General features: G+C 29.8%; 9 protein-coding genes and 2 non-coding genes across 11 annotated transcripts; 4 read left to right on the forward strand and 7 right to left on the reverse strand.

The window, feature by feature from the left end:
- Positions 1 to 51: 51 nt before the first annotated feature.
- Positions 52 to 2,085, reverse strand: TPHA0I02340 (protein disulfide isomerase family protein; the record flags this gene model as incomplete). Its single annotated transcript, XM_003687123.1, has 1 exon — positions 52 to 2,085. The coding sequence occupies one exon, from the start codon at positions 2,083 to 2,085 to the stop codon at positions 52 to 54; it is 2,034 nt and encodes a 677-aa protein (XP_003687171.1).
- A 549-nt stretch (positions 2,086 to 2,634) lies between these two features.
- On the reverse strand, positions 2,635 to 5,001 carry TPHA0I02350 (Gti1/Pac2 family protein; the record flags this gene model as incomplete). Its single annotated transcript, XM_003687124.1, has 1 exon — positions 2,635 to 5,001. One exon carries the CDS (start codon positions 4,999 to 5,001, stop codon positions 2,635 to 2,637), a length of 2,367 nt encoding a protein of 788 aa, XP_003687172.1.
- Positions 5,002 to 7,698: 2,697 nt separating this feature from the next.
- NAS2 (Nas2p) lies at positions 7,699 to 8,511 on the forward strand (the record flags this gene model as incomplete). Its single annotated transcript, XM_003687125.1, has 1 exon — positions 7,699 to 8,511. One exon carries the CDS (start codon positions 7,699 to 7,701, stop codon positions 8,509 to 8,511), a length of 813 nt encoding a protein of 270 aa, XP_003687173.1.
- Positions 8,512 to 11,701: 3,190 nt separating this feature from the next.
- Positions 11,702 to 11,775, forward strand: TPHA0Itrna3V. Its single transcript has one exon. It is a non-coding gene; the product is annotated as a tRNA-Val (tRNA).
- A 180-nt stretch (positions 11,776 to 11,955) lies between these two features.
- Positions 11,956 to 13,497, reverse strand: PTM1 (Ptm1p; the record flags this gene model as incomplete). Its single annotated transcript, XM_003687126.1, has 1 exon — positions 11,956 to 13,497. The coding sequence occupies one exon, from the start codon at positions 13,495 to 13,497 to the stop codon at positions 11,956 to 11,958; it is 1,542 nt and encodes a 513-aa protein (XP_003687174.1).
- A 756-nt stretch (positions 13,498 to 14,253) lies between these two features.
- Positions 14,254 to 14,580, reverse strand: MCO14 (4a-hydroxytetrahydrobiopterin dehydratase; the record flags this gene model as incomplete). The annotated part of the gene is made up of 1 exon (XM_003687127.1): positions 14,254 to 14,580. The coding sequence occupies one exon, from the start codon at positions 14,578 to 14,580 to the stop codon at positions 14,254 to 14,256; it is 327 nt and encodes a 108-aa protein (XP_003687175.1).
- Positions 14,581 to 14,922: 342 nt separating this feature from the next.
- Positions 14,923 to 16,602, forward strand: APM2 (Apm2p; the record flags this gene model as incomplete). Its single annotated transcript, XM_003687128.1, has 1 exon — positions 14,923 to 16,602. The coding sequence occupies one exon, from the start codon at positions 14,923 to 14,925 to the stop codon at positions 16,600 to 16,602; it is 1,680 nt and encodes a 559-aa protein (XP_003687176.1).
- A 183-nt stretch (positions 16,603 to 16,785) lies between these two features.
- Positions 16,786 to 17,466, reverse strand: VPS24 (ESCRT-III subunit protein VPS24; the record flags this gene model as incomplete). The annotated part of the gene is made up of 1 exon (XM_003687129.1): positions 16,786 to 17,466. One exon carries the CDS (start codon positions 17,464 to 17,466, stop codon positions 16,786 to 16,788), a length of 681 nt encoding a protein of 226 aa, XP_003687177.1.
- A 335-nt stretch (positions 17,467 to 17,801) lies between these two features.
- Positions 17,802 to 17,873, forward strand: TPHA0Itrna2E. Its single transcript has one exon. It is a non-coding gene; the product is annotated as a tRNA-Glu (tRNA).
- A 210-nt stretch (positions 17,874 to 18,083) lies between these two features.
- Positions 18,084 to 19,679, reverse strand: SEC59 (dolichol kinase; the record flags this gene model as incomplete). Its single annotated transcript, XM_003687130.1, has 1 exon — positions 18,084 to 19,679. One exon carries the CDS (start codon positions 19,677 to 19,679, stop codon positions 18,084 to 18,086), a length of 1,596 nt encoding a protein of 531 aa, XP_003687178.1.
- Positions 19,680 to 23,012: 3,333 nt separating this feature from the next.
- On the reverse strand, positions 23,013 to 24,590 carry ERG5 (C-22 sterol desaturase; the record flags this gene model as incomplete). The annotated part of the gene is made up of 1 exon (XM_003687131.1): positions 23,013 to 24,590. One exon carries the CDS (start codon positions 24,588 to 24,590, stop codon positions 23,013 to 23,015), a length of 1,578 nt encoding a protein of 525 aa, XP_003687179.1.
- Between the last annotated feature and the right edge of the window lie 87 nt (positions 24,591 to 24,677).

A 24,677-nucleotide genomic window follows, 5' to 3' on the forward strand; every position in this document is an offset into this window, starting at 1 on the left:
TAAGGTTACTAATGAATTATATGATTTAAAACTTTCCATCGCAATAATTGATTAATCTTTAAGAGTTCCTTTAAAATTACCTAATATAATCCCCTCTTGCTTCTTTTTCCCTAAATGGATCTTTGTAATCGAACGTCTAAACTTATATAAGAAAAACAGTAGGAAAACACCAACTATACATATAACTGGATGAAATGCATTTAGAGGCATACGACTATCTAATGCAATCTTTGAATGTGAGTAAGATGGTAGTGTTAGTGTGAGTAAGCTTTCCTTCAAGTCGTATTTCGAAAGGGAATTTAGATTGTTACCCAATGCATTTTTTGTGTAAAATATACGACGCTTCTTATCAATAATGATTATGTCTCCATCAATATATCCTTCTGGCCTTTCCGGTAATTTTAATCTATCTTTAAAAGTCAAATCTTCTTTGATATCAACAAACATAAAGTCGATATCTTGTTTTTCAATTTTATCAAAGCTACTTTTTAAATCATTTTTCTCATTAATACTCAATTCAATCTTAGTTGACATTTTTTCAAAAAGACTCTTAATATGGTTATCTGTTAACATTAATTGATCCACTATGTAGTTACTGTAGGTATAAAAGTAATCACATGCAGCAACTGACAAATTACCTAAAAACTTAATACTTTCATTCTCTTCATTATTATCGATAACCTGTAATACAACGTATCGATTATGCCTATTAGAAAAGAGTTTTTTCATTTCTTTAGTAGTCTTAGGAAGTTTTGAATAAGTTGAGTAGCGTAACTGATCAAGCTTTTTTAATAACAGGTCCAATAAACAACTTTCACTGCAAGCAATATCTGCTGAAACTATTGCAGGAATGAAATTTCCCTCTTTCCATATCATATATGCAGGTAAATTTATGTTTTTAATCAAATTTATATAATTCCTATCAAACTTTTTTAGTCCTTCTGTTTCATTATAGTTTATCATTTTTTCAACTGGAGCAAATATTTCTTCAATGTTATCTAGGAACTCATAATTAGTCTGCAGTAATTCCACATCTAAGGAGGAAATTGATTCCATAGATTCTTTTGATAAAGCTAAATTGTTCCTATCTTTAACATACGTTACACGAGTGTTAAATGTTTCCAAATTATTAGATAACAATGAAGTAATAACATTAGTATTTTCTTTTTTTAATATATCTTCAATAGATATTTCAGGAACTTTACTATTAGATATTAATCTCGTAGCCCAGTCGATGTACGTGCTAGGTTCGAAACTCAATGGTTTACAATATTTCCAAAAGCGTTTCATATGGTTATTTGGAAGAATAAAAGCAACTCCAGGATCTTTTTCACTAAAACTTCTTTCAGTAAGATGTTTAAAACCGTATTTTGCGCAAAAAGATTTATAGGCTTCACAATTGACATGGTATACTTCAACATTTTTGTTTGGAGCAAACTTGGAAACGGCACTCCATGTCCTTTGGAAGGTCAAGCAGCTTTCACATCCTTCAAATACTGTTTCTTGATCAGACTTGTTCATATTTTTAGATGGCCAGAATGAAACTAAAATTCCTTCTTCTTTTGAATTCATATTTTCAATCAATCCTTCTAACTCTTTGCCTGAAATGTTTTTACTTGAACTTTTAACCTTTGTTTTTTTGAAATTATCCTTATTGGCTGCACTTTCCCTAGCAAATTGTATCAGACTCTCCTTAGACCTTTTTGCCTCATTAGGATAATTTTTAATAAAACCAGAGGGACCATATAATCTGATATTAGGAAAAAATGTAATTTGCTCCATATCACATATATCCCCACTCTCAATACAATTCACTTTTGAAAAGTGAATATTTAATTTCTGACTTTCCTCATAAAACTCTCTATAGGCATCGTTCCAAATTGGCTCTAAAGCTTTGCAATGAGAACAATAAGGACTGTAAAAATCAACGATATGTAACCCTTTACTTAACTCTTTCTTATAATTATTAGTGGTCAATGGTTCTGGAACTTGAATCTCATCTGCTTTCACAAATGATGACTTAGTAAAAAATAATATTAGGACCAGTAATATATTCAGCAGACTGTCGAGGAAGGGGAAATGCATTTTGTAATGAAAGTCAACACAATTTTCTCAAATCGCAAAGATTATACCCAATCTCTGAGCTTGATATACGTTGTATATTCTAAAATGATTTAATATATCTGTTTCGTATACCAAAGCTGGAGTTCTAATACCACTTATTTTAATATAATATCATGTTACTGCTTGAGATCAGATATATATAGAGTATATAAATTGTAAGTACGACGATTTCTTATCAATTCAACAACTATTTCGTTAAAAGTGATGTAAACGTCTAGGAGTTAATGGCTTTCACCATACTACTACCCTCGATGCAGGCATCAGACTATACAGCATCTGATAAGAAAAGGTTCCTTTCAGTAACAGGATTCTTAACAAGTATTAAGGAAGGATATTGTAATGACCATTTTCTAAATAATATTATAGTATAGAAAATGTACTAGAATTAATTATTAAAAGTGACGGTAAAGTTTAAATTAAACTACTTTGTATAAATATTTTAATAGCAACCTGTTTAAGATGAACCAGTAAAGTTATTAAGGTGAAAATCTTGTTGAACAAATGACTATTTTAATTATCTGAGCTACTAGATTTTGCAGCCTCCTCAGTAGATATACTGTTTGAGGTGATGTCGTTTCTTGTCATAAAATTTTCATTGTATTCACTACCAATGCTAAAGTTTGAATTCTTATTCAATGACATTACAGGATCAGGGTTTTTACCTATTTGATTTTGTAAACTTGAAATTGATTCTGATGTAACAGTAGAAAATTGTTGATTCAAATATGGTTGGAAATTAGTCGAATTGCCATTAGACATGGAGTTTGCCGATTTCAATTTATTATCATAGTTCATCATATTAATATTATTTGTATTCAAATTTTCTCTAGTAATTTGATAAACTGGACCTAACGGTGTCCCTATGTCTGGATTGTTTGATAATTGTTGATACCTGGCATGATTATTAGGTTGAGATATTAGTGGATATGCCATTGGAATACTATTTTGAGGATAGAAATTTCCTTGTGATTGAGTACCAGGTTGGTGGTATAATGGTAGGGCTCCAATTGAATTTACATTTTGTGATATTGGGAAATTTGGATCAACAGTTGGAGCATATTGAATATTGTTTGAATTATCATAGGGTATTCCTTTTTGATTAATTGGATCCACCTGATTAATATTTTGATAATTATTCATTGCTATTGGAATTTGGGTAAAGTTATTATTCACTGAATTTTGGTTCATTTGATTAAACAACTGATCAGTACTTATCGTTTGCGGAAGTTGCATTTGTTGACGCGTTTGTATATCATCAGAAATATAAGCATTAGTGCCTTCGTTATTTACTTGATTTCTTAGCATATTATTATTATTATTTTGCGAATTTTGGTTTGTCCATTTTCCATTATTTAATTCATTATTGTATGAGCTCATCATCATATTATTATATTCATTTAAAGTTTTTGAATGTTGAAATGCATTTAGATTTTTATTAAGATTTTTAGTTTTATAATCATCTACTAATGAATCCATATCGAATTTTGTCAAATTAATTGTATTTGAACTACTATTAGCACTATTCGCAGATAAATTGTAAAATTTACCTGTCATACCGGCTAATTGACTATTTTTATTATTAATACTCGAGGCTGGTGTCGAGACTTGAGTATTCTCATTTAATTTGGTAATACTATTATTATAATTCGATTTATACTTTTTGTTGTTATCGAACATATTTAAAGTTTTATAAGATGGTGACGTTAAAAATGGAACAGATGACGTTGACGCAGATGAAGATTCGGTCGATGCAGATGCCGTTGATACTCCCGAGATAGTACCTTGTGAGGAGATGGAATTTCCATTAATGTTTGTGTTTATATCAGTACTGCTACGACTGCTATTAGTTGAAGATTTATTTTTTCTTCTTGATTTTCTATTTCTTCTCTTCCCATATTGTTGTTTCGAAGGTGACTCTGGTGGTGATGGTGAATTAGATACAGATGCTGACGATGAAGACAAAGAAGATGAATAACTTGAATTTAAATAACTGGATTTTGGCAATTCGTTTGATCCTGTTTTTTTCTGTTTATTTGATTTATTCTCTTTCTTAGCCTTTGTTGAATTCGATATATCATTTTTATTATGATCCTCATTTTTACTGCTGCTACTGGTACCTCCCATACTAACACTCGCATTATCGCTACGACTGCTACGACTGCTACGACTATTATTATTATTACTACTGTTACTATTATTGGTATTTGGAGTGAAGGTCAATTTAATATTATTAATTGCAGTTATCAATTGTTTTGAAGGATTGATATATTTAAAGAAGATATCTTTTTTCAACGGTATGAATTTTTTATTATTAATATCATCTACGTTATAATAAGATACAATATGGAATGTTTGATTGTTAAATTTGACAGAAATTGTTTTCTTAACGAAACCTGTGTAAATGATATATCTTTTAACAGCATTTGAATTTGTCTCTGAACTATTCTTAGAGTTAATTTCTAAATCATTTAAGGAACGTGAAGGATGCCTATTTTTAATTTTATTTGAAAGCGACGAAGATGCCGAAGAAGAAGAAGAAGAAGAAGAAGAAGAAGAAAATAAATCAATATTATTATTATTGATAGTATTATTATTATTATTATTATTGTTATTGCTTGCTCTGTAGTACTCTCTATAAACCAAAAATTTAGTTGATATTCTGGAAGGTGACCAAGTGATACCATCTGTCCATCTTTTAATACCCGAAATTTCTTCAATGAATATAAAAATATTACCCGATATTATCAAATACGGCCTCTCTATATCATATAATCTTCTTGGTACATGGACTAAAAAACCGTCAATGACAGCTTGTAAAATCAATAAAGCATCTTGTTCATTTTCAATATAACCTTGATAACTTGGTTGAATGTTCATTGGGTTTTGCTTCTTTATCTTTATCTTATTCTTTATATTTCTTTCCCTTTGTTTTTTTTTATTTTTATTATTTTTTTAAAATTTATTTTACGTAAAAGAGTGAAATAATAATCTAATAATCAAAGACTTTTATGTTAGTATATCGATACTTTAGGAAACGATCAATTGATTAATTATATTCCAATAATTTTAAAAGAATAAAAAGAGAGAATTCACACAAAAAAAAGAAATTAAAAACAAAAAAACACAACAAAACAATAATTAATCTTTTTATTACAGGGAACAATTGGTTTTGGAACAGCTTCTTATTGTTATGATAATTAATTTCTCCAAATTGCCAAAACTTTTTTTATATTCGTATCTTTAATTTAAAGAAGTAGTGTAGTGGAAAATATATATTACATATCAGTATATATTAAATGTGCTTATATACTTATATATGTATCTTTAAAGTGAGAAGGAAAACAAATAAAAAAAAAAATTAAGGAATTTCTTATCTGCAGAGACGGAAAAGAATACACGCAGGCAAAATAAATCTCGTAGGCAAATCGAGATTCAATCACTCATTTAACTTCTAAAGAAGAGAATGAATAAAAGAGAAACCACCGTACCAGATGCAGAAGCAACGAAATTAGTTTTTTGTTTTAATTTTAAATTTACAGAAAAAAGGAAAGCAACATTAAATATACTAATACTTGACCCAATATACTTGCAGCGCAGCATTGTCGAGAAACGAACGAACATACAGAAAAACTACAGATCCAGTAATAACAGCAAAAAAGTAACAAACAATTCGCTGTAGAAGAAGGCGACAGGCAAACCAATTTCCAAAAAACACAACAACGTCACAAAGACAAAACCTCGAACGAGATAGAAGAGATAACTGGGACTATAATACGCTAAGTGTAACGAAAACCTGTATACAGGATTAGTATCGTATTCGTAATTACCAATGGAGAGCACTTGTAAATATGCAATCAGTCCGAAAGCGGTTATCGTCACAAGACGGGAAAAATAGCACGTTTAACAGGCATACGCAGTGCTTGTGGTACATTTGCTAATAATGCGTTGATTATAGTGAGTCCGAGAGCGTGTGTGTGTGATAATGCGTGTGGCGGCGTACAGAACCCACCGCCGCTTTCCACTTGAAGGAAAGCTAACGTAATTAGTGTCTGTTTCCTGTAGGAAAACAATCTCGGGGCGCACTGTTCAAAGGAAAACAAGCGCTTTTTTGACAGGTGCGGCCACAGGCAATTTTGTTTTTTTTGACAAGGATGAGAAAGACACCGCAACAACACCATGGGAGACCCCGCATGTCGATTAAATGAACAATTTAAAATGAACAAAAAAGTGCAAAAATCAACTTTTCTTTTTTGATATTCAATTTTTAAGTGTACCTACTCTGCTTTACCTGTCTTGATAGTGCACGCGGCATAAAAGTCTAGTTTTCCAGGCATTTCTCTGTGTGTATGAACGCATGCATGCGCGTATGCACACGCACGAACTCGTAGGGTCGTTTTTAATTTTTTTTTTTTAATTTTTTGAGGCCGGCAACGACAAGAATATATTTATGGAAGATCACACTATATTCGTCGTACGCATCACGATACAAAACTGAGTCTTTTACTATTTTTATTTTCGTTTTTATATTTCTTTCAAAGCAGACACGCACGCAAACACATAAAATTAAACTAAGCAGTGAGAGAAAAGAACGAAGAATGATATTAATCCAAAAGGTAGAGAACCCTTTACACCAAGAAACGAAACAGATAAATTTATGAATAAATTGACGTTTGTATTTTTCTAAGTGATGTGTCTTTGCACGGGACATGAAATTACAAATTTGCTGAATCTGCGTGTTGCGGGAAATCACTGTTTCAATTTCTTTCTTTTTCCTTTTTTTTTTTTTTTTTTATTTTTTATGTTTTTTTTTCACCTATAGGAAATTTTTTTGCCAGCTGTAAGTAACACTGTGTGATCACATTTTTTTGGACTGAATCCCAAATAGAACCAAGAAAAAAAAAGGGACACTCTTTTCATATCTTGCATCACATAACGGAACGTTCTCCCACACGTTATTGTAATGTATTTAAGTCAAAAAAACAATAAGCAATAATGCTGGGCAATCAGAAAAAGTATAATTTTTATTTTCGAACTTCTTAATACATGTGATCCCGTTTTGAAATAAGGAATTCGAAAGTGTGGCCGAACGTTTACTGTTTTCTTAGTATAATACTCGGAAATGACTGGGTGTATGGTAAGGATAATATGAATTTTCAATAATCTGGATGGATGCATATAGCATTAACTAGGGTATATCAAAAACAGAAAGAGAACGTGAGAGAAGCAAATCCAGCGTGGTAGTGTTTTAACCATGCACTAGAACAGCACAGAATATGTAATATGTATTATCTCGGCATGAAACAGTTAGTACCGATTATACTATAAGCGATCTAATAAGTAATGTAATATCTTATTATCATAAACGACGTATAATAATACGTTCATGTTTCGTGTTGTGTAGCGATTACAACATATACCACGCATTTTTTGTGCTAATTACTTCTTTTTGATGGTTTATCTCGTAATACGAACTATATATATATATATATCAATTTAGTGTGTTATCACATTCCATCGCGTCTTGTAATTTATTTATTACTTGTAAAAATGAAATTTTAAGCTTACAAGATTATTATGTGGTTTTACTTTTTGTATTTTAGTACAGTGTGGAATTTAATTTATGCTTTTTTCTTTTGTTTTTGTTCTGTCCGTGTATCTGTTTGGCAAAAGAAATTGGTATTGGAAAATTATTTTTCTACTGCATTGAGCAAGAGAGAAAATCAAAATATACACATTATTATGTCGTTGAGTTCTGAAATTTCTAGAAAATTCGAAATTGACAAGACTATTACAGCTCAACTAGCTGCAATTGATAAATTATCAATTGATAACCTAATTGAACTGAAGAAACAAATTGAGTTTCAACTAGATGGACATATCGGACAATTAGAAATATTAGAAAATGACGGTAATAGCACGAATGGTACAGGCAATTATTTAGTAGATGGTTTCCCAAGAAGTGATTTGGATTTAATTTCAATTAGATTTGTAAGAAGAAATATAATTATGCTGAAGAATGATTTAGAAAAATTAATTAATATTCTCTATGAAAAATTAAATAACAATTCTAAATTATCATCAAATAAACCAATTCCACAACAATTAAAATCGTTTATACTCTTTTCCGGAATTGTGAAAGGTTCTCCAAGTGAAAAATCGGGTTTAAAAGAAAACGATAAATTAATTACAATTAATCAATTAAATTATAAAAACTATAAGAATTTAAATGATATTAAACTAATCTTACAATCAAATTTAAATAAAAATGTTCATTTGAAAATCTTAAGAGAAAGTTCAGGCAAATATCATGATTTAATATTAATGCCTACAGATAAATGGAATGGTCAAGGTATACTAGGCTGTAGAATTACTGAAATATCAACCTAGAACAAACAAACAAAAGACGTGTTCTACATTATATTTATGAACCTAATTATCTTATTTCCTTGTTAATTGCTTCCATGATAACGACGGATTTTACAATGCGCGGAAGTATCATTTACACATACCTTTCGAACTTAAAATGTATATTACTAATTGCATCATCATAAAAATGTTCGAAAATATTAGATTTTTCTAACATTCGATTGGGAGAGATGTTTCGTTACTTTAATCAATAAAATAATTTGAACACGATGCAGGGGTACATTTCGTGGATGAAAGATACTTCTAGGATTAATATAAGTCCGAGGTTAGCTAGCTATCTAAATGCATTATACTTTTTACAGAACTTGATATAACACGCAATCAATCACATCGATTCTTGAAACTATATTCTTTGTTATGGCTTGCATATATGCATTTCAAGAAATATTATAGTGACCATTCATGATTAACAGTACCTTCGATTTATAATAATGCTATAGCGAGAGCTATACTGAGATATTCAACTTATGTTAAACACATATTCTAGTTCTACACTAATTAGGGTGTCTATAATATAGATAGCATATCCAATAAGATAGTGCATACATGAAAATATGGGCTTTAAATTAAATCGCTTATTAGATTCATTCATCTGGTTGATGCTTGAAAGTAATACTATGATATGACAACTTGGTCTATTTAGCATCATAACAATCAATGAATACATCTGATCCATTTCGTTTTCTGCTTTATCACAACTATGCTTCTAACGTGATCATTTATTTAATCTGGGATAGTGGAACCGTGATCGAATCTTTCCTTTTGTATAACTCTAATTATGAGTTAATCGTAAATTCTACTCTGTTCCTTTCTTTAATGTTAAGCAGGGTGTATTGTCTATATATTTAATTTATCATGCTGCCTGTCAAATTGGTCGTTATTCGCAAATTTGCTTCACTAAAAAACCTCTTGGGATATGATGTTAAGAAAGGATTTAAGGCCATTAGTGACAGCTTACAGTTAAGATCATAACTCGTAACAAAAAATGTTGGAATTATAGTGATGTACATGACAGAGTTCAATTATTTAAAACGCTTAAAGTGTGGAAAACATTATTTACAAACTATCAACTCAAAGCTTTTGGAAAAACCATCACAATAGTAATGTAAAAAGTTTTCCAATGATATTTATAACTATATATTATAAATATATATGCAATAAGTAATTAAAGATCTTAGTCGATTGAATGTACGATTGGATTCAATTGACTAACTAGCACAAAGTACGGTAGAAATATAGTATCCAGTTATTGTTCAATGTATATATTCATAATTTAATATATTTAAATTGTCGTTCTTGGAGTATATATATAGATTAAATTCTCGGGTTTCCTGAAACTTAATTAATGTCAGAAAATTAATGTAACTGAGTAAGTCATTTGTTGATAGCTTATTGGAATGATCAGTATCAGTACGTTACAAAAAAAGTTGAATTAGTACTGACTGTATGTGAAGATGCATGACAACAGCAACCTCAGAGTCTTCTAACAACATCCATTGACCGCTATGACACTGACCAGCTCATACGATCGCATAGCATAATTAACGTAACGCATCCATTAGAGAAATCGAGATGGTGAAGAACTTAATCCCTAAACCGGGTCTTCGCATATTTAAAGAAGATACTTCCTCATGTAAGATTTTATGCTTTGTATTATAGTTACGATATATATAATAAATGGCTGCTCAGCGTCACAACCAAAACAAGTACTTAATGGTATGTCATATGTATATGAGAACTGTAATAAGCACTTAAGATACTACGAACACTCTCACTCTGCGATATTAGTATCGAAGTAAGCTTTGATCTCCCATAAAAGGAGAGGCCAGACATTGTATAATCCATTATACGTTCGATGTCATTTCATATAGCTATCTGGCTACTTATGGACCTTTTATCATGATAATATTTATTGTAATATGGGTAATAATAAAAACAGATCTATGACAAGAATGTAATATAAAAGATAGACAGATATAAGACAGACAATTATATTAGAACGGATGGGAAGTGCTGATTTGGATCTTTCATTATTCTTTTTATTTCAACAAAGCTTATCCTTTTTATTATACTATGAAATACACAATAAAATAGTTACATGATTATTTCAAATCCTGGATATATAAATAGGTTGCCTAGTTATACTTTTGGGTCCGTTATTTCTTGCTAGATAATGTATTTGTTGGAAATGCCACTGGTCGTATAAGTGACTATACAATACCAGATATTACCTCTTTAGAATATTATTGTTGCATACCTGAAACAATAGTCCCTGCAAGAATGTAATAGCAAAATTCCTAATGCATATATAGTACTGTAGAAACATCAGCGTACCGTACGTGTTCAACTCAACGACGTCGTCTCGTTGGACAGAACGGTAGATTGAAATATTATGTATATATAAACCCCGGTAATCAATAGTAAATAATTCATTGATCCAGGTCCAAGAGACCAGAGAGATTAATCTGATTAGATAGTATATAATCTAACTACATTTTAATATATTAAAGCAATGAATTCATCTATTGAGCAGTATTAGACTTGGTCACTACATTCAAATTGACAATAGTTGTTTAAGGGTTACAGGAATAATTTCCTACATTGAGAATGTTTGTTGTTTCATATCTGAAACAGTAAAAACAATTAGTAACGTATCCTGATCTTTTTTTGATTTAGTATTACAGAACTAAAGCAATTTTATGTTGTAATATAAACTCAGCAAGAGTTAGATTACGATATAACATTAGTAATATTTCCTGTTTAGGAATTATTACTGAAACATGTGAAACACTAATATTTCCTATTTAGGAAATATGGTTGTAAACCTGAAACAACAGATGCCGATAAGAATGTAATGATAAGTTCAACGAGGCACATTGCAAATTGTAGCTAAACTAAAAGTATAAATAGGAGACCTATTTATACTTCTAGTATTTGGATGATCATGTAACTTATTATTAGATATTATGTAGAATAGATAAAAAGAAGCAAGTTTCTGTTTTACGTTGAAAATAATAAGAAGATCCGATCCTGCGCTTCCCATCTGCCATAATATAATAGTCTGTCTTACATCTGTCTATCTATTATATTATAATCCTGTCATAACTCTGTCTATTGTAGTACTCATATTACAATATTTTATAAATTAGTTGGTTTCGTGGTCTAGTCGGTTATGGCATCTGCTTAACACGCAGAACGTCCCCAGTTCGATCCTGGGCGAAATCATTAATTGTTTTTTTAAATCTACTTTTTTTTATGCCTCTATTCATAAGATATATATATGTTTGTCATCAATGACAGCATTGTGCTCGGATAAGATATGAATAAAGACAGTTAAAGTTTTATTTTTCTTTTTAAGTTATATACATTTATTTCTACAAACTATGTTTATCATGTTATATGTTTTTATTTTGGAGATGTAATACCATCTGTGGTTTGATGTTCAGCACTATTTGTCTTTGTATGATCATTTTGCTCCTCATCATCTGTAAAATCTAAATCCAGGTCATCAGGGTTTCCATTATTCCTTGGAGATTCGATAACTTCCCCTAGTGATTGAAGATCATCTAAATCAAAATCAGCTACATTACTTGGATCAGTTGGTAATTGTTGAGAAGATGCTAACATATATGAGGTAGAAGTTGGTCTCCAAATGAACGCTAGTGTAACAAAGACACCAAAGTAGACCAGTGTTGGCCAGAAATCAGTGTAGAAAAATTTAGTTCTCCAGTGTTGTTCAATCATGTCAATGGTATTATGACCAATGAAGAAGAATGAGGAAAATGCGGTACCAACCAATACTAACATTAATGATGCATAAATAATTGCAATTAATTTCTTGTACATGTTTAACTTAACAACTTGTCTTTGTTCTTTTAAGTAACCAATTGTATTAGACATAGATCTTAATACCATGTAGTAAAATACAAAAAATGAAAGTCCCATTGGAATAAATGTAATCAATATTAGTGGAGATGTGCTTTCTGGATCAGACAAATAATTTTGAATGAAATTTGCAGTAGTTAAACTGAAAGTAAGTGCTGCAAATAATTGACATCTTCTCATTAAAGTTTTGTTTAATTTAGGGAAAACAATACCATAGCCTAAACCAACAATTAATAATAAGAAGAATGAAAAGGTTACTTTACCTGCTGTTAAAATGGACAAGAATACCATATATACAGTGACACCTGCAGTTAAACCTTTTTCGTTCTTAATATCGTAATAAGCCCAAGTGAAAATAGATTCTAATGTGAGGAAGAAAAAGAAAGCTAATAAATATCTTTGTAATGGTAATATTTCATGTTTATGTTTCCAAAACGAGAAAGAATACAAAGACATTGCAATGACATAGCAAACACCTAATAAACCATAAAGAGGTAATTTATTAATCTCTGCAGCTGGTAGATGACCAAAAGCATTTCTAAAATTAACAACAGCATTAAATTTAGTTGTAGAACTGTATGTAAATGCTGTGACACAGTAGTAACCAGTTTTAGTTATTGGATATTTAGTTTCGTGTAAGCCTAATGAACTTTGTGAGAAGTTCATAATTTGATGTACTATAGTTCTGTTTTTAGATGTGTATGGATCATACACTACGTCTTGAATAATGAACTGATTTTTGTTTGTTGCATTACATAATTTCATGTCAATAGCATAATCATCACAAATATAGTAATATTCACCATCTGGTAATCGAACACCTAAATGTTCATAATCTTGGAAATCGAATATAGCAACTACTAATCCTGGATCTCCGGCAGCTAAATCGCTAATTTCTTTCAAATTAAATGAAATAAATGGATCAACTTTACCACCATAATCTTCTTTAGAATACATACCAGAGCATACTCTGTATGAATTATCAGATAATTTAATTTTATTAGCATTGGTGAATGCTATCAAAAAATTGATTAATGTGAAAAAATATAACAATAGCATCATTAAAAAGTAATTATATTATATTATATTGAAATTTTCAACCTTTATAATTTGAAAGAATATAAAATCAAATGTGAATGGATGCAATGGGGGAAACAATAAAAGAATGCAAATGAGCTTAGCAATTAAAAATATGTCTCTTTTTTTAAAAAAAAATAATAATTTATTCTAATTTCCTGCTTATTTCAATTAATTCTATATTAAACTAGCGTTTTTTTGCAGTTTACGTTTCTGATATTACTATATGAAACCGACAAATAACAAAAAATGACAATGGAAGAAAAAAAATCAAAATAATGTAACGTTATTTAAAACTCGATAAACTTAAGCTTCGCAATAAAATCAATAAGTGAATGATTTCTTAGTTCATTAAAAAGTTATACAGAAAAGGATCTTACCAAATATAGTAACTATATATCTTTATGTTAAGTTATCAATATTCTAACCTTTAAATTTCAGTTGCCACTAAATATTATTTTAGAGATATGTAGAATGTATATATATATATGTTACAGCCTTCTCCTTTTTAATATATCGTCGCTGATGATGCCTGTATTGTTCCAAAAGTAACCCATTTTTATCGTTTTACACGTAACCATATCCTGTATCTCATATAGCCCTAGCTTAAAGTAAGGACAATGACAGGGTTTATGTAAACCCTATTCTGTATCTCATCAGAAACAGAGGTGATGAGATAGAGTGATATATATATATATATATATATATATATATATATTTGATATCGTCAATCATTCATTTCTATTTGGAATATCTCTCTACATATGTATCTATTCTCTTCGCCAATTTGATATCAATGTCGCTAATTTGAGTTCCGATATCATGGGTTGTCAATGTCAGATCTAGTTTATTATAATTCATAGTGATCCGTGGGTGATGGCCCCATAAATGCGAACGCATTGCAATATTGTTGAAAAGAGAATGACAAATTTCAAAATCCTTGACCTCTATAGTTTGTCTTATTAAATGACCTTCATGTGCTCGCCATTTTGGTAATTCTAATAGTTTTTCAGCTAGTTCAGTTTTCGATAAAAGGCTGGGTTTGACTTTCAGTATTTTATTATACATCTTGGTCAGTCGTTATGATAGTACTTGTACTTATAGATTAGAAGCGGAGTATGTCAAGTTGCTCTTCAATGTCTTCTTATGTTGTTATTTTTTTATTTTTGGGCTACTTCTCTTCCTTAACTATGTTATGCTCTTTACAATACTAGTATTCTCTTAAGTTAAGCGCATTAAAAATAATTGAGAAAAAACATCACATACTAAGAATAAAAGTAACCATTTTAGAAAAAGATATTTGAAATATTCATATATTTGAACTTAAGCATTAATGTCCTCTCAACAAATTTAACTGATAGCAAAATAGTCAAGTTACTTCTTTTCTTTCTAAGTTAGGTCAACCCAAATATGTCTTCCTGTTTATTCATTTTAGATGAACTATTGGAACCTTTAATCTCAAAAAATACAAAACCTGTACGAAATCTTCCTGATATTATAAAATCTTTTAAGGAGTCGTGGACACCAACATCTCCTCCTATAATAACAGTTTCTAATTGGCATTATGTATATGTCAAAAGAGATGCATTATGGTTTGTAGCAGCAATTCATTATATGGATGAAAAATGTATGAATTTAATGATGATATTATTCTACTTGGATCAGTTATATTACCTTTTAAAAAATTATTTCAAGAAAGAATTGTTAACTAAACTTTTGATTATCGATAATGCATTGCTAGTTACTGAATTAATGGATGAAAGTATAGATTTCGGTATAATACAAATGACAGATCCCAGTATTATTCGTGATTACATTAGAGTTAAAATTAATAACTCAATTGCAACTGGTAATAACAGTAATGATGACTCTGATGATAGTGATACAGAAAGTGCATCTTCAAAGAAAAATGCCAAATCCTTAGGTTCGTATATGCCATCTGCAAATAACTTAACTAATTTATGGAAAGGTTATTCAACTAAAGATGAGACTTTGAATGAAAATGTTAATAATGATAATTTTGAAAATAATGACGATGAAACGTATATTAATAGTCACATTGCAAGAACCACTACAATGGCCGTTTCTTGGAGAACAAAAGGTATATATTACGCAAAAAATGAATTTTTCCTAGATGTTGTAGAGAGTGTCCAATACCTGATGAATTTCAAAGATAAAGTAATAAGAAGAAATTTAATACATGGTCAAATTAAATGTAAAAGTTACTTATCAGGTATGCCTACTTTAAGGATTGCCTTGAACAAGATATTGCAGGATGATAAACAGTTTCTTGGCCATGCTAAATTCCATCAATGTGTATCATTAAACTCAATTAATATTAAAGACCTTGAGAAAGATTTAGAAGGACCTAATGACATAAGTAATAAAAACTTTGTAAACAAAAAAGAGATAGAATTTATTCCACCAGATGGAGAGTTTGTTCTTTGTCAATACGAACTAAGAAGACACGTAAAAGACCCTCCCGTCATTAACATGACATCATTTGACATCAAACCAAACTTTAAAAAATTTAGAGTTCAGATTTCATTAAAAATTGAAACTCATTTTAAGAGACAAAATTCCACTTCATTGATGACTATTAAAATTCCGTTACTACAATTATTCAATGACTATAAGATTGATTTATCGAAACAACCGAGATTCAAGAGTGATGTTGGTAAAGTTTTGTTTAATATTTCAGAAGATTTTCTAATATGGGAAATTGATGCTTTGAAAGGTGGGCATGGAGAAAATGAAAAGGGTATGGTTGCCGAATTTTTTCTCTTTAACCAAGAAGAATATGATAGGTTACAAGAAGAGGCAAAAATCTCTATGAATCCTCCCCCACTTAGAAACGGACCAAAGTTGGAAGAATTATATGAAGAGATGCATGAGAATGAGGACGCAGAAGATACTGCATTAAAAATGAAAACCCAATATGTATTTATGCAATTTGAAATACCGTATTCTACCTGTAGTGGTTTAAAAGTTGAATATTTGAAAATCGAAGAAGATCTCTTAAAGTATCAATCATTCCCTTGGGTTAGATATAAGACATTAAATGATGACGAATATGCATTTATAGTTTAAGAAAAAAATATTGCTATTGAAGAGTAAAATTATAGATTTAAACAATTTACAAGAATAAGTATAAGCATTTCATTTCAATAGATATTGACATATCATTATATACATTATAAAACTATTAGCATTTGAAATATATTGCATAAATCTCTGACTAAATCTTTTTCTTTCTTTTTAAAGATGCCGTAGTTAACTTTGTAATGCCTTTATTCTTTCTCTCATTTCTTTAATCATGTTATCTGCCTCTCCATCTATTTGATCTTCAGGAACCTCGGAATCTTTTTGACTTTCTGGGATCTTGAAAGTTGTGCCAGATGTATCTTGAACTTTTTCGAATATTTCATTCGTATATTGTTCGACTATTTTGTTAACTTCTTCGTTAACTTCGTCATCCAACTCTTCTTCACCTTCTCCTACCAATTCCATAGTGTCGTCTATCATTTCACTTATTAATCCGGATTTCATCAGTTCTTTTTCTAATTCAATCATTGTACCTTGTAACTGAGGTAGTCTGACTAACTGATTAACTTCCATCATGAGTCCTGTACTTTGAGCCATTTGGGTAGATATCATGTTCATCTTAAACGCCTCTTCTATTTTCATTCCAACAGATTCTAATTGAGCTTTAGACGTGTACATTCTATTATATTGTTTATTTATTTGGTATAACTCCTTAGCATAAATTTTGACTGCTCTAATATCATTCTTCTTTGCAGACCTTTTTATTATTTGTTGTGTTTTAGCCTGTAATGCAGAAAGTTCTCTTAAAGATTTATCAATACAACGATTGTTTTTCCTTAATATACCCTTAATAATACGTTGTTGTTCTTTTTGGTCAGGACCCCATATGGCCTTCTTTAAATAATCCATATTAATTTATCAAATACTAGACGAATATATTATAGAGTTACTTAATAGTTTCACAGGATGACTAAAATAGATGAATGGAATATACAATCTTGACCTCCTGAAATTCAATTAAAGATTGATTTAAGTTAATTGATCAGTTAATATACTAGAAATTCAGTCCCCTAAAATAAGATATGTTGGAAGACTGAAATTGGTTCCCTAAGATATCATTCTATTATCTACTAAAAGGTCACATTTGCCTCTAACTGAAAATATTCCTATATAAAAACCAAAGCACGTGCTTTATTTTGAGTTATATAATTATCAGTTATTATTTAGTTCTTGTAAATTAATATTCCGATATAGTGTAACGGCTATCACATTACGCTTTCACCGTAGAGACCGGGGTTCGACTCCCCGTATCGGAGTTTATTTTTTTGTGTTATATAAGCAAGTAAAACTCTAAATAATAACTGGATCGACCCTGATTTTTGATATACAAACTTGAACATATTATCGAAATAAAATGAATTTCTATTATTTATCTATCGTTGTATATAACTTTTAATTGAAAACTTGTTTGATAAATGATTAATTAATCATTCAGTCATAAGTTTAAGATTACTTTTGTGCAAATTTTATATATTTATGAAAAGTTCTTCCAATATTAACATAAATGAAGGAATTAAAATATTATCGTTTAGAACACTGTTACCTTCTAATATCCCCGCAAGGACACACATATTGAACAGATTTGTCACGCTGATTTCTTGATAGTATTCTAAGTATTGCTTCAGGAAAACACACACTAAAGTAGTGCTAGTAATGAAAGCCAAGGTACCTTCTATCGTTTTATTAGTACTTGACCATTTTAATCTTCCCCATCTACCACCGACTATAGAAGCGAGAGCATCCCCGACACCCAAACCAACTAATCCAGCCGGCGAACCAGATATTAATAATGGTGTTGATACACCAATAATTAAATATAAGTACGATATAATTAGTGAACCATTCTCATCTCTATAATCGGCAAATGATCTTAATTGTATATCTAAATAATTGCCTATAGGTTCAAATTTCATGTACCTTATATATTCAACCACCATGAACAAAACAATAGATCCTGATAATGCAATTTTGACTAGGAGTTCCTCTATTTTGAATGGATAAACTATTAAGAGTATGATTAAAAAATGCCATACTTTTCTTGAAGTATTTAGGGACATTTTATCCTTGATTGTCATCACAGATGGAATTAAAACTACAACAGAAGCTAACCAAATAGTCATAATAATTTGACGTGCATTTGATTCCAAAACAAAACTAATCAACCATTCTAATGGATCATGTCCATCGATAATCAAAGAGTATTTCACTAGAAATGGTAGTACTATTAAAATATTCCCTAAACAAACAAATGATCTGACATAAGGGCGGTATGATGAAATTAGTCGAGTTTCTATAACGTAGTTTATTAGAATAACTGTTAGAAAAGCTAAAAGGCATTGTGATAAAACCATAAATGGTATCGTTGAATCTTCATGAATCCTGTTCAAATATAAGACATTAGTTAATAATAAGCTGAATATGTTACAGTCAACTATATCTAAACTTCTTAGTCCACCGATTTTTGCTAATGCTTTGCTAAATACAAAATTGGTTACGCTTGCACCTAATAACTGAGTAAACTTATTGTTGGAGTTAATATCGTTATAATTTTCAAAAGAGTTTATTAGAATGAATAAAAGGGACTGTATGAGTAATTTAACAACATATAAGCTCTCCATAATATTGGTTGTCAGTACCAAATTAATTATCACATTAGATATCGAGGCCTCTATATTGATTATACTATGATTGTAAAATACCACTGATACCAGTAATGATAAATATATCAAATAAATCATATCAAACTTTAATTCTGTTTTATTAAATGTCAACAAAATCGTAATTAGACAAACAAATAATACAGTCATGAATGCTATTAATAATTCTGAATTCAATAAAAGTATATGTGGATTCCGGTATGCAATGTAGACTGTAATGCATAATGTCAAAAATTGAATAATTAGATTAGAGCCTTTAAACATAGAAAAGGCTCTATTTACTTTATCATTAGTTCCCAAACCAATTCTAGAAATATCTTCATTAATCAATGAGCTCTTCAACTCAATTATACTGACTTCAGGATTTTGGGAACGATTGCTTTTAGTGACAGTGTAACTAGTCATCTATTTCAACGTGCCAGTAGAAGTTAAGATCGATTAAAAACAATAAAAGGACAAAATTCAGGACCACGGAAGTTTAATAAAATGGATAGTAGTGACTTATTTTAAAACAGAATTAGTTATTCAGTAATTGTTTATAAGTTAAATGGCTAACCTACTTATACAGAATTTTATTTTAGAAAACGAACACCGTGTGCAACAACACTTATTAAATGAGAATATATATATATCTCAATAATGACAAAAAAAACATATACTACTTGCTTATATTTTTTGTAATTTCATCTTAAATCAAATTCATACATCAAGTTCCATTGAAAACATATATGATCTTCACCACGAATACATCTATCAATAACTAGATCAAGAACACAAAACAAGATACTTCTTGCATTTTATTGATGAGATGCTGCTACTATTAGTTATTAGTTATTAGTTATTAGTTAATTAGTTAATTGATAGTAAGTAGTAACTCCTAAAAAAAACAACATACAATCTCATTGCGCACGTGATGTTTACAGATATTGTGTTGCGAAGCATTGCAATAAATCAGAATTATGTTGATGGAAACGAGAACCATGCCATGTTTCTAATAGAATTATTTTTTCATTGCAATCACTAAATCCCCCTCCATAATATTTCAATCTGCCCTTAATGCTGAAGTTCATTACAAATATATATATATATCTAGATGAGATACCCAACTAACACATTGTGTTCAAGTTAATTACTCTTTATCGGGGTTTTTTAATCCCAATTCTTGGATCCTGCAATCATAATAATAAAGTTTGGCAGGTTAAAAATATTTATTGTAAAAATATATATTTTCTTTTATAATCTTTTATTATCTCTTAAAACAATTAATTTGTGACATTACAGAACTTTGATAATAGATATCGCCATGCCCTAAATGATTATTTTTACAAGAATCGACTTCTCGTAACATATGATCATCATGAAAATTTTCAAAAAAATTTTCAAAAAAAAATATTTTCAAATTTTTAAAACGTATAAAAGGTGAAGTAATTTTTACTAAAAAAATAATAAAAATTACTGGACGATAATGTTCATAAAGTTATTATTGCAATTTACATTTATAAAGTATATTATCAAAATAGATAAACAAACCATTCAAGTTGAAGATGCCAAAGTAAAATGAAATAAACTATAATTTTCTAATTCCCTTCATTTGTTTTTTTTTTATGATTGACGGAAAAAATTATACTGTAAATTTTCCGTTGATGACCATGATAAAAATACAAACTAGAGTTTCTGAAAATCCTTGATTAGAATCTAATCATGCTTAATGCAAACTGAGGTTCGGTTTATTTTATGATTTATTTCTGGGGTCAGAAAAATTAAAAGACAGTGAGAATTGAAAAACGTAATTAATACAGGTGTATTGATGTAGTTTATTTTATTTTATTTTGTTTTGTTTTAAATCTTCATCTGTTATATATGTCTAAATAATATTATTGCTATTATTTTTTATTTTTTTTTAAATGATGATTATAACAAAAACAAAAGCTGGAATTACTGGCTGAACGATTATATGTTGATACGTTTTTGCAACTATCCTGATTTCAAATTTAGCGATTCTATTTCATTTGAAAAGAACTGTTAATATTGTAAAAAAAAAAAGAATAGTAATATATTAGTTATTTACTAGTGCTTAAGGAGAAGAATTATAAGGTTATATTTTTTCCCTTATTGGATTCGAGTAATTAACTATTTTTATGAAACTTTTAAAAACGATAGCTTTGATTTGTTCATCAAAGTTTTTTACTTTTAAAAAGAAAAAACATAAAAATGAACGACGATAAGTGAAGATGACGAGTCACAGCACTGGGCACTGATTTTATTAAAATAATAAATTTTGCATATGAGTGACAACGCTTTAAGTAGGCCTAGAAAACCTACGTTACTGATTCACTTTACTATTTTTATTTTATTTTTATTTTATGTTGTTTTTTTTGAGAAGAAGAAATATTTGAGTAACAATTATTAGTCTTTTTAATTAGTGAAATAAAGAAGAAAAATAGAAGTTAGCTGAAATGATTTTTTTATTTCGATTGGTTATGTTAGCGTTTTGATATATTCAAATGATTTTCATTTTGAAAAATAGAAATTTTAATTTGTATGTCTAAACTGATTGTGATGAGCCCTTATAGATGACGAGTCTGATCTTTCGTGAAGACACAACTATTTAATTTATCCATTCATGCAATTCTGAATCTTTTAGATAATACAATTATTTGTTATTTTCTAAATTTATTTTTCATTATGAAGAGAATTCTTTCAAGGATTTATATCGATTAGAACATCTAACAAAATCATCTAGGAAATGGAATTAATAAAATCTACAGTCTGTTAAATTTTTAACTATTGACATTAGTTGATGTCGCTGTTTGCTTTCACTATTATTAATATAAGTATAATGGAGAGGAAATTAGTTCCATATTTTACAAAAAAAATACGATGAAGCTGTTTACTCAATTTAAGACAAGCATATGTCTGAATTTTGCATGTCAGATATACTAAACACGTCTGATTTTACGTAAAGTCAGAATTAATTTTCTATCCTTTTTACTGCAAGAAAAATGTGTATAACACGATTAACTTATTGAGATACATTTTAGTTAAAATGTTTTCATTAATTTGTTTCTATATTTACATTATTATTACTGAATGTTTATGATGACTTCCACATTTACACGACGGTCTACTGCGCTTCTCAACTGTTTAACGAGAAGCTTTGATGATAGTCTGCCTTTGACAGGGCGTGGCACTGATTCACATTCACAATAATTTTTGTTTTAATAATATTGGATTTTTTGAGTTCAAATAATTCGAAATTATACAAAATATTTTTTTGTTTTTGATGTAAGAAAAACTTATGACTAGATTTTATTTAAATGTGATGATAATTCTTGAGCTACATTTTATTTTTGAGATTTTTTTAATTAAGAAATTTATGAAATTAATCCTCTAAATATTTTTTTGCACGTCAGTCTGATCAATAAAATTTATGTCAATATCTTTGTAAAAAATTATAACTAAAAGGATATCTTTGAATTCATAATGTAAAAATGTAATAGAACTGCACCTATATTAATTCTGGACGATTTTATTACAAATAAAGTTATTGGATTTAAAACGAAAACAACTAATTTTTAGTTATTTATAATATTTTTCTTGTATTGAATAGATGAAATAAATAGGTGGACATACTTATATATATATGGAATGCCCATTAAATAGATGTTATATCAGAGTGAAATAATATGAAAAAAGAATGTAAATGTATCATTAGAGTGAAGTTTAGATTTATTTAATCTATTCGGTAACTTCACCGGTAATTGGGTCTCTCTTCTTGAAAGACATGAATAAATCATCCTTAGGGAAGATAGTAGCAAATACCTTAATTTTTTCACTTAATGGAGTAACCTTATGTTCAAACTCGGTGTGTAAGGCGAATTTACCTAATAATGCAGCAAAAGTGATCAAAACATAAGTTTGACCTAAACAGACATGTGGACCACAGCCAAAGACTAACCAATTCTTTTTGTTATCGTTAGCCTTCGAACCTTCGACCCATCTTTCTGGGATGAATTCTTCTGGATCGTCATAAACTTCTGGATCATGTAGAGATGGATATAAAGTGGAAATCAACATAGCACCCTTTGGAGCAGTGTAAGATGGAGTAACTGGGAAATTGTTCTTGACAACATATGGAACCATTAAGACTGGTGGTCTATAACGTAGAGTTTCCTTGACAACCATGCTGGTGTATTCCATTTTTTCAATTAAGTCAATAGTTAATTCAGTGTTCATGTCATTGTTTCTAACGGCTAATTGTTCTTCTCTAATTTTTTGTAAAACATCTGGACGGTCAGCAACAATTTGGAATAACCAACAAGCTAGAGAGGAGGAAGCATCTTGAGAGGCAAATAAGAAAGTGAAAATAGCTTCAGAAATTTCTTTGTTAGAGAATTCTCTGTGGAATAATCTTGAATCTTCATCGTTCTTGTACTTAGCATCATGCATTAATTTACACCAAGCGTCCATAACACACTTTGGTTCACCACCTTTAGCAATGTAATCCTTTGACATTTGAGCACAATTTTCGAAAATCTTCATAGCGGCATCAGCGGTTCTCTTACCGTACCAAGTCTTTGTGAATGGCAAGATAATTGGGAAATTGACTAATTCCAACGCAGCAGTGACCAAATAGTAATCATCAGCGATTCCTCTGACTTGATCCTCAGTGATCCAGTCACCACAGAAGGAACCTAAAGACAAGGCACATAAGATTTCTCTCATTTCATGGAAGAAGACACGAGGTTCATAATCAGTTTCCTTTGAGAATTCAACGAATTTTTCAATATATTTGTCCATAATTTTTTCCTGACTTGGTAAATATTTAGCTAAAGCGGCTTTAGTGAACAACCCATTCAATGATCTTCTGTAGTCGGTGTGAGCCTTACCATCTAAGAAGACCCAATTGGAAGGCCTTAAGATTTTAATGGCAACATCGACGACACAAGGTTTGACATACTTTGGAGCTTGCAAGATTTTTCTTGATAAATCCCTAGTGGAGGCGATGACGACGAATTTATGGAAGATAGAGACACATGATAATTCACCAGAATCCCACTTAGCTTTGTATTCTTCGAATTTTGGATCTAATGATTCCAAGAAAGGACCGATGATTGGATAGAATTTAAACCTTGGACCGGCAATTGAACCTTTTTTAATTTGATAAGAGACTTGGTCCCAAACCAATACGACGGAAATAAAAGTGAAGAAAATTTTCCAATATGACATTTCTTGAATTGAGCTTAGAACAGATTGGTTCTGAATGATTGCATCAGTAGCATTTTGAGCAACTCTGTTAACAATGACTTCAGCCATGATGAAATGGATTGAATGTGTATATTTTGTTTTGTGTGTATGTATGTATATATAAAATAGTCAGAATAGAAGATAGAGTAAGAAGAA

Source organism: Tetrapisispora phaffii, chromosome 9 (assembly GCF_000236905.1).
Source record: "Tetrapisispora phaffii CBS 4417 chromosome 9, complete genome".
Taxonomy (NCBI): Eukaryota; Fungi; Ascomycota; class Saccharomycetes; order Saccharomycetales; family Saccharomycetaceae; genus Tetrapisispora; species Tetrapisispora phaffii.